A 9,972-nucleotide genomic window follows, 5' to 3' on the forward strand; every position below is an offset into this window, starting at 1 on the left:
TTCATGAGCTCCTTACTAGCAATCATTACTTTGCTAGGTTCATGAGTTAACATTGTCATTTTCAGATGCTCTTTAGTTATAATTTTCATGTAAGACAAATTCCCTCGCATTCTTGTCTGATTTCCGTCTCCTTTCCCACCCTAATGTCTAGGTTTTTTTATCCCGACGTCCATTACTTACATATTTCCTTCGAAATTTGGCTATTAAAGCAAACATGATAATTCTTAAACCACACTTCGCAAATTCTTCTCTCCAAGTCTTTGGTATCATTCACTTTGATGAACCTCACAAAGTCAAACCTTTGCCAATTCTCGATAACTTATGTGCAATATAGACGTCTAAGGTTTTTATTTGCTAAATATCATCTTTTTGCCCGTTATTAATTGCAAAGATGCAAAAATGCAAATATAATTTAATAACTTTAACTTTACAGTGAAGGATAATTTTTAAGTAATTCATGGAGTTTATGTTGTATCTATCTCAACTCTCAAGTATATTTACCTCAAACAGTAATAAAAATAAATTTGCACAATGCTTATACAAAACACTTCCCAACCAACTAAAATAAGACGATAACTATAACAAGAACATTAAATAAAAATAATGGACACATACATACATTACTAGTACAATAGAAGCCTTACCACTAATAAAACAAATTTTTAGCAGCATGATTTTTTGGAAAAGTGTTTTTTTATTGGTTTTATCTGCCAAAAATTTTGATGTACCACATTTTAAGTTGCCAAAGTGGTAGGTTCACAACCATCATGTACACATGCCAAAACATCTTTGTAGTCCCTTGATATTGTAAAGCTATCATAAACCAAACCATCACTACTCTTCTTGTACTCAAATAAAAGTGATGAGTGGTTAAATGCAGTAAGTTTCACAAATCCCCAATCTTGATCTTTATACAAACTCCAAAATGTATTTATCTCTGTAAAACTCGACAAGTGGCTCCCTCCTCCACCAACAACAACATGAATTGTCCCATTCACCGTACCAGAGTACCGTGATATCTCCGAATTCACACACTTGTTCTATACAAAAAAGTCAACAAGTCAACATATGTCTCTATATATCTAACATCATATGAGAATTAGTTAGTAAGTAAGTACCTGGTATATAGGACATGTCCTTTCATAATTATTGACATGCCCATACAATGCGATGTCCACTTTGTATTTTTGCCATAATTTTTGCAAATTCGCACGTCCCATGGGCTCTTCAAATGCACCCTCATCGGCTAACCAACTGCTAGAAGAATAACCAAGAACACGATGAGTAGCAAAGATTAACCATGGCTGTTTTTGTCTGTCGACTGACGCAAAACATTTCTCTATCCATGCATATTGTTCTGAACCCTCCCTCCAATCATGCTCTGAATCCGCTATACAGAAGTGAAACATACCATAATCCGTTGCATACCTATAAACAACATAGAATATAAACAAGATTTTTTTTAATATTATAGATTTAAATAAATATTTTTACCAGAATTTAGCTCTGTTATCTGCAGGAACATAGTACATGGTCTCAGCAGGCACACCACACTCCCCGCCCGAATCAAGAGTATCGTAAAAGGATCCAGAATTAGGAAAATCACGTTCATGGTTGCCACTGTAAGATAAAAAGTAAGTAGTTAATACATAATTTAACTAGAAAATAGAACTAGATATCTTATAAAATTTATTAATATTTAGAAATACGGACCTTGCAATCATATATGGCTTCACTGATGAAATGGGTTCGACTTGTTCAGTGAATTGATCCCATTGTGAGAGATATCCACTTGCATATGGTAAACCTCCTATATGGAACACTATATCATAGTTGTCAAGGTCACTAATTAATTGATCTGTAGTAATTAGGGATCCTGGTTGATAATTTGCATACTCATTTGACCCGTCACGTTCTGCCTAAAAACATGAATCTTAAAAATTAGTTATTGTTATATTTTATGATTTAACAAATACTTGATACCTTTCCCATGTCTCCAAATATGATAACACGTTGAAGCGAATCTTGTCCGGGATATGGAGATGATTTAAACGTGTATATTTTACTATAGATGATTGATCCATTTAAAAGCATATGGCCCATTCTATATTCATACCTGGAAAAATAAGAGTTTTTGACCAAAATAATGTTATTGGAAAAAATATTTACCAATCTAATATACTTCCAAAAATATTTACCAAACTAGTGTTTTTCTCATTTTCTTGTATTTTTTCAGTTTTCGTATTGTTTTTATTTTATTTAAAATATCAGCTTTTTTCTTTAATTTCAGTTTTTACTGTTTTTTTAAATATCAATTTTTATTTTCTTTATTTCATTTTTTTAATATATGTTTAATATAATATAGAAAACAAAAAAAAACACATAATTTTATACATTACTAGATTATAGCCCGCGTTAAACGCAGGAAACGCATAAAAAACATATAATCGTTTATAGATATTGTATAATGATTATAAAAAAATATATGGTTATTGGTATTATTGAAATGTGTAGAAAATACATTGAAAACGATAAATATATATAATCATTGAAAGATCTTTTTGTAGACATCATTTTTTGTTTTATAAGTTGAACGACTTTCCTCGTCTCATATAGTTATGATATTTATATATATTTATAAGCATTTTAATTAGACGTTCCTTGCATAATAATATTACCTAATTTAAACATATATTGACAACCAATATACCGTTTGTTCTATTGCATTAAATATTGACAACTATTTCATTTATTCAAATAAAGTTATGTAATATAATTTATAAAATGTTAAATGTTATATAGATTTAATTTTAGTATATTATCAATGAAAATTCTTTTTTAAATCATGATTGGTTTATTTTAAATTGATTATAAATATAAATGCTAGCTTTTATGTTTGTTCTTATTTATTTAGTGTTCGCAAGAACTTTGTATTAGTTTTGGTGCAACTTTGAATAATTTTAGTATATCATCAATGTAATTTGATATATATGTGAATTATATGAAATATCAAATAATAACATTTCATTACTACTGTGATAATTTAGTTTATATATTGTATTTCACTAATCTTAACGGTCTTATTTTTTCTAATAACCGTAACGTTTTTTACTAAATATACTTTTTACAAATTTCCTAATATCTTATAATTTTTATCTTACTTTATAATTTTTCATAACTATGTTATTTTCAAGATTGACTGCTTTAATAGTGTTTTTTTTTCAGTCTATTCAATTTTATATTTCATTGTACAACATCATCGTTTGTATGTATTCTGAAATTTCACTTTAAAAATGCTTAATGTTTACACCTTGATATTAATTTATTTAATAAACTCATGTAATAATTATGGAATATATATCTCATTTTAATTAACATTCACTTCTTTTATTATATCAAATTCCTCATTAAACGGATATATTTTTGGAAAATAATAATTATAATAGGGCAGCATTATCTAAGACGTAAATGTTTGATATACTTTTGGAGAAAAAAAATCAGGATTATTAAAAAAAATTTATATAAAAAAATACAAATTTAAATTTGTTGAAATTATGGATGAAATTACTGGCGAAAATTTATTTTGGAGGGAGTTGTATTTTGTAAGGTATAATAATATTACAAAATTTGAAATATCTATATTTGTTGTGTAAATTAATAAATTTTATTGTTACTATACAAAGATAAAAAAGTAGGTTGATATGATATACAAAAACATAATAATTTCAATGATATTTTAAAATCATGCTAAAATTAACCGGATTCTTCTGACATAAAAATAAAAAAAAATCATAATCATCTCTAATATATAAAAGTAACATTTTCGTAATTAATGTCAGTTCCCAAGATAGTTAATTTTTGTTTTGTTAAAGGTACTTAATATCTTTTCATGTTTATTTGAAAAGTTTCAGAAAAGTAGTTAACTGATTTCATTAAATTTGTGACAAAGAAAATCGAAATATATGAATACATACATTTGATATAGGAACAAAAAATAATCGAAAAAAATATACAAAGCGAAAGAAGGTACTGACCTTCTAGCTCACAAGAGCGAATGTTTATAACAGAGAATGATGATGGAAGTTATAAACAATATTAAAGATGTTGTAGGAGAATGTTTGAAGAAAAGAAACGATTGAAAATAAATATGAGCCGTGGATTCAATGATCAATCGTATATGTATGTGATAATTTGAATATGATTTTTCGGTATTAATAATTTCCTAATAAAAAAAGATTTTATATTAATGGTTTACTAATATAAACATATTTATATTAATGGTTGATATTAAGGTCTTGATTGAAATGATTTGTTAGTAATATGTTTTTAAAATTGACCATATTAAAATCTTCATAACTGAAAATTCAAGATGTAAAATATGGAAAACTTTTATTGGAATTAAATACATTCCATTTCAACGAATGTAAGTTATTGATTGATGATTGGAAAACATTTATTGGAATTAAATACATTCCATATAGGGAAGATGATGTCAGCAATTTGAGCTAAGGGTGAAAAAAATAAGATTGAAATACAATGATCCAGATTATTTAAGATGATGTTATAAGGTTTCTCTTTTAGTAATATTTAAGATATCGTCAATTAAAAAAAAACTAAAACAGTTATGGATTTCGTAAGAAAAAAAGAACACCTTCTTAGTTTTCTTTGGTAAATTAAATATAAATCAAAATAATAAATAGAACAAATCATCTTTGTGTACATGAAACTCATCCTTCTTAGTCCTTACTTAAATTACCTACGAGGTAAAGGTAGGTACACTGAAAAAAAAGGGAAAGACATTTTTAAATAGCTTTATCTATTTTGATTTTTTTAATATTTGTATGAATATTATGTCTAATATGGATTTTTTTTGTTTTTCTTATTTCAAAAGAAATTAGTTTACTAGTTTAGTAATATATTATATTATTTTGATTTTCAGATTTTTGATCAGTTTTTAATACTAAACTGATTTAGTTTTAACCAAAATATAAATTTGGACATATATGTAAATTTTATAATTTTAGACGGATATATATGTAATTTTAAAATTTATAAAGATATTAAAGTTTGTAAAATATAAATAAAATACACCCAAAATCATAAATCGACTAACATAGTTTATTAAAAGGTCATTTAATAATTTTTAGTATACGCTTTAACAAAGATGTTTTGATATTATTTAAAAATGGAACATTGTATCATTATTAGAAAAGATTTCTAGTGGAACGAGAAAAATCTACTCTTCTTTTTTTTGGCGAGAGATGACAATAATCAATTATACTAGCATAATTCATTAAGTATCTTATTTTTAATTGATGATAATGCATGGAATTATATGTTTTTTTATACTATGTTAAACATATATTAAAAAGTAAAAAAACTTATATTTTAAAAAAATAAAAAATAGTAAAGAACTAAAATGAAAAAAGAAAACTAATATTTAAATTCAATAAAAACAACAAGAAAAATTGAAAAATACAAGAAAAATGAAAAAAACCACTAGTTTGGTAAATATTTTTGAAACTATATTAAAATTGTAAATATTTTTTTCAATAATACTATTTTGGCCAAAAACTCGGAAAAATACCATTGTGATTTGTGAAATTTGTTATCTGGACTCATTTATTAAGACGATTTTAGAAAAATAAAGAAATAGCTTTTTCCCATTGTTTCTTTATTCTTTGAATTGTTATGAGAAAAATGAAACACATACATACATCGTGTTTGGCCACATGCCCTTTAAGAAACTAGTGTGGATAAAACCAGGATCACGCCATCCAACTGTACGTGCAGGTGGACCTACATTACATGGAAGGTAAAAAATTGTTAAACATTAGTGTGATTTTTTATTTTTACCATTATTTAATGTAAACTATTATTATTATATTATACCACACATGCTGCCACGTGTAAAAGTCAATGTTCCTGCAGGAGAAAGCTTTTTGGTTTCTCCCTTCAATCCCCATTCAAGAAGTGGAGTTGCTTCATCAATGTTATATCCACTAGTCCATGTTACAGTCATCTGTAGAAATAGAAACCACCCAATATACCAAATTATATAAAGATTAGAATTTAAAAAAAACATGCATTAAGTATATAAAAAGGTTTAGATGTACACCTCATCCCATTCTTTTCCATGGGCAAGACGAGGGTATAGAGGGGCCTTAGGGTTTGGAAATGACATAGGATTAGAAACAGCAACCAATTTCGGCTATAATTCAGGAAACCCAATTACCGATTAATCACATAGATTGCAAAATTTAATAAAGAAATCACGAGTGGAAACTGGAAAGAGCGACTAATTCACATACAGTTTCTAATCCGCCTGTAAAAAACGCAAATGCGAAATTTGAACGTTGATTTATGATCCGGAAGGTGATTTTAGCTTTTCCCGTTTTAACATAATCAGCAGAGGATTGATTTGCGAATTTGTACTGTTACAATTTACAAAAGATATGTTCTTAGCACGAAGTTCCTTCATTATTCAAACTAATTAATGGTGTTTTACCTTAATTGGAGCTGTGCATAAGGTTGGATTCTCCGGCCACTCACCGGCTTCTGATGAGCAATCGGAAGCACTGTCATATTCATTCAGTTTTTCAAGTAAAACACTCATGGGGAATATTAGGTATTATAGAAATTAACGATATAAGATTACTTGAACTTCGCCGGAGAAAAAATTCCAACCCAATCGTCTATAGATGGTTCAGGGTACTCGAGGTCTATGTTAAGCCAATCAATATGATCATCGTCCTATGTAATATTTAGAAACTGAAGTCATAGAATTTGAATAGTTAATCTAATTAATGAAGAAAACAAGTTTTTACCTCAGATCCCAGTAGCAAAGGGCTAGAACGAATGGAAGCTGATTCATTGAGAGCGATAACAGTTTTGTGAATGGCGATTTTGGCGAGTGGTTGTTTATTAATGGGAGAATGACGATGATAGTCCACACCACTACTTATGAGACTGGAGTAAGAGGAAGCATGACAAACTCTATAAATAAGAATATTTGAAAACAACAAGAGCACAATCGATAGATGAATCATTGTTTGCATTTTGATCATAAAGTTGTCATGCACACTCTTTGGAAGAGAAGACGAATCTTATGTATTTATAGCAATGAATCTCAAAATGAGCCTGATTACAAGAGCTGCGTGTGAGACCCATAATTATTTTAACTAGACAAATGCTGGCTCGTTGCGCATAAACATCTATATAGTTGAAATCTTTACAAATATATGTTTTCTTAAATATAAAAATACCGTTGTTATTAAATTTGATATAATAATTCGTATACTAAATTGATATAATATATTGACAATTTTGAATTATGTGATAATATATCCATCTATTAAAACTGCATAATTTCAATCGTTTGAATGACTTTCACCTGCATGTTACTCATGAATGAAAATAAAAAATAATACATGGTTTAATTTTATATAGTTGCTATTTTTAATTAGTTTTTTTTTTTTTTTTTTTTTTTTTTTTTTTTTTTTTTTTAAATTTATTACCTTAACGTTTTAACTTCTATCATTGTAACTATTTAAAACACCAAACATTGTTTTTTGTTTTTAAAAGTAACAATATAATCATTTATATAGAGTTATTTTTAACTATTGTTATTGTAATTTATTTTAAGCTACTTATTTCAAAACTTTTAATAATTATAAAAATATCTTTAGCAAATATTTTAATTAAATTGAGATTACAATTTAGTTTTACTATTTAACACTACAACTTATTACTTTTAACTATTCACAAAATATTCTTTGAGTACTTTTAAGTGGAACTGAAATTTATATTTAAGTTGACCATGTAATGTTATATTTAAATTAATAATTTAGATATTTTATCCAAACAGTTCAAAAGTTGTAGCTTTAAATTGATAATGGTTTATATACAACAACATATTAAATATAATAAATTAAGTATAATATGTTAAAAGTTAAAGACATAACTTTAAAAGTAGAAATAAATATATTATTTTAATATTGAAATTTAGTTTATTTATGATTACACTTTAGGTTTGATATTTATTTAACCTTATTAATCAACTTATAATCATTAATAGAAAGACACTACAATTTATCACTTTTAACTATTTACAAAATATTTTTTGGGTTGTTTAAGTGGAACTAAAATTTATACTTAAGTTGACCCTGTAATGTTATATGGGATAATGACTTGATAGGGTAAGATACTTTTTGAAATTTACACATTTAGTCCTTATTCTTTTTTTTTTGTAAAATAAACCCTTATACTTTATTAATATGTACACATTAGGTACTTTTCACCGGATTCTACAGGTTTTGCTGGCGTGGAAGGGTTTATTTTACAAAAAAAAAGAATAAGGACTAAATGTGTACATTTTAAAAAGTATTTTACCCTATCAAGTCATTTTCCTTTTCTTTTATTTTGTTGAAATGAAATACTCAGGTGGCATCCACATATCCACAACGAGATTTTTCCAACTTTTATTCATTATGAAAAAGAGGGAGAACCCCGATCTCCGGCGACTCCTTTGTGTGTTCTTACACATCACTGGTAATAAGGAGGAATGATGGCAAAAACAAAAAGGTTGAAGAGGGAGGCAGGAGGAAGTAGAGACGGTAATTGGCGGCGATGAGCTGCTCTGGTAGCCCCCTCGTCGATTCTTTCTTCTTTTTCTGGCAACATATCTCAAAGATGGAGGCAAAGAGAGACAGATCAGAGAAACACAACAGATAAAGGGTGTTTGGTTGTTGCCGTTCGACTGGAAGGAAGAGAGACGAGAAAGAGAAGGGTCATCGCCTTTTTCTTGTTGCTGGAGGATCACCCACCTCCGGTGACTAAGCTAATTAATTGTTATTTAGTGCCATTTGTGCTTCCACATCAGCAAAACCTGTAGAATCCGGTGAAAATGACCTAATGTGTACATATTAATAATGTATAAGGGTTTATTTTACAAAAAAAAAGAATAAGGACTAAATGTGTACATTTCAAAAAGTATCTTACCCTATCAAGTCATTTTCCCTGAAAGAAAATTCGTATATGGCCAGTATACCGGGTATAGCCGGTCACAAAGATTGCATTGTTACAAAAAATAAAGTATAAGGGTTTATTTTACAAAAAAAAGAATAATGACTAAATGTGTACATTTCAAAATATATCTTACCCTATCAAGTCATTTTCCCATGTTCTATTTAAATTAACAATTGTTCAAAAATTATAGCTTTAAAATGATAATGGTTTACATACAACAATATTTTAAAACTAATAAATTAAGTATAATATATTAAAAGTTAAAGACATAATTTTATAAGTAAAAGTAAAGATATTATTTTAATATTGTAATTTGGTTTATATATGATTACATTTTATGTTAGATATTTATTTAACCTTATTAACCAGCTTATTATCATTATTAGAAAGAAATTGAAATGTCATGAGAGTTTCAAGTGAATGTGGTGAAAGAAAAAAAAAACACAATAAAAAACACGTATCCTTATTATCTTTTTAACGAACATAGTCTTTATGATTTCTAAAATGTACATGGATGGTCTTGATCCATATAAAAGATTTTTTTTGCTATCTTTTTTCTTTTACCTTTAGTTTTTTTAAATATAATTTCTAGAAAAAAACACAATAAAAACACGCATCCTTATTTGGTACCCTACCCCTCCTTTCTCTATGCTTTCTTTACGCTTTCTATTCCTTTTGATCTCAAAATATAAGGCATGCACAGATAGGGAACGAGACCCAACATTACCCTCTTTGACCATCTCAAGAGGCGGCCTCCTTCATCCTTTTCAGGCAACGCTAACATCACCATCATGTTGTCATTTTCACACCACCGAGACCACTACCATCTCCAATCCAATTGATCTATTGCATCAGTAGAGTGTATACCATCAAAAACCAATCATCCAGGATCCTCAAAACATAACTCCTTCACTGGTGTGTACAATCAAGCCGGTGCCTTCCCGC

At 27.8% G+C, this 9,972-nt stretch overlaps 1 protein-coding gene across 1 annotated transcript; it reads right to left on the minus strand.

Moving 5' to 3' along the window:
- Positions 1-573: 573 nt before the first annotated feature.
- Positions 574-7,097, minus strand: LOC111915254 (nucleotide pyrophosphatase/phosphodiesterase). Its single transcript, XM_023910927.3, has 12 exons — positions 6,828-7,097; positions 6,659-6,753; positions 6,509-6,578; positions 6,312-6,434; positions 6,119-6,211; positions 5,893-6,022; positions 5,718-5,799; positions 1,984-2,116; positions 1,714-1,919; positions 1,495-1,620; positions 1,119-1,428; positions 574-1,040 (listed from the first exon to the last, which is right to left on the minus strand). The coding sequence occupies exons 1-12, from the start codon at positions 7,065-7,067 to the stop codon at positions 735-737; spliced, it is 1,914 nt and encodes a 637-aa protein (XP_023766695.1). The 5' UTR covers positions 7,068-7,097; the 3' UTR covers positions 574-734.
- Positions 7,098-9,972: the final 2,875 nt, after the last annotated feature.

Source organism: Lactuca sativa, chromosome 4 (assembly GCF_002870075.4).
Source record: "Lactuca sativa cultivar Salinas chromosome 4, Lsat_Salinas_v11, whole genome shotgun sequence".
Lineage (NCBI taxonomy): Eukaryota > Viridiplantae > Streptophyta > Magnoliopsida > Asterales > Asteraceae > Lactuca > Lactuca sativa.

Coding starts and splice junctions, on each gene's coding strand:
- LOC111915254 (XM_023910927.3), bottom strand. CDS start 7,067: ATGATCAAAATGCAAACAATGATTCATCTATCGATTGTGCTCTTGTTG. Junction 1,920..1,983: donor TATTTGGAGACATGGGAAAG/GTATCAAGTATT, acceptor TCATGTTTTTAG/GCAGAACGTGACGGGTCAAA. Junction 1,041..1,118: donor GGACATGTCCTATATACCAG/GTACTTACTTAC, acceptor TTTTTTGTATAG/AACAAGTGTGTGAATTCGGA.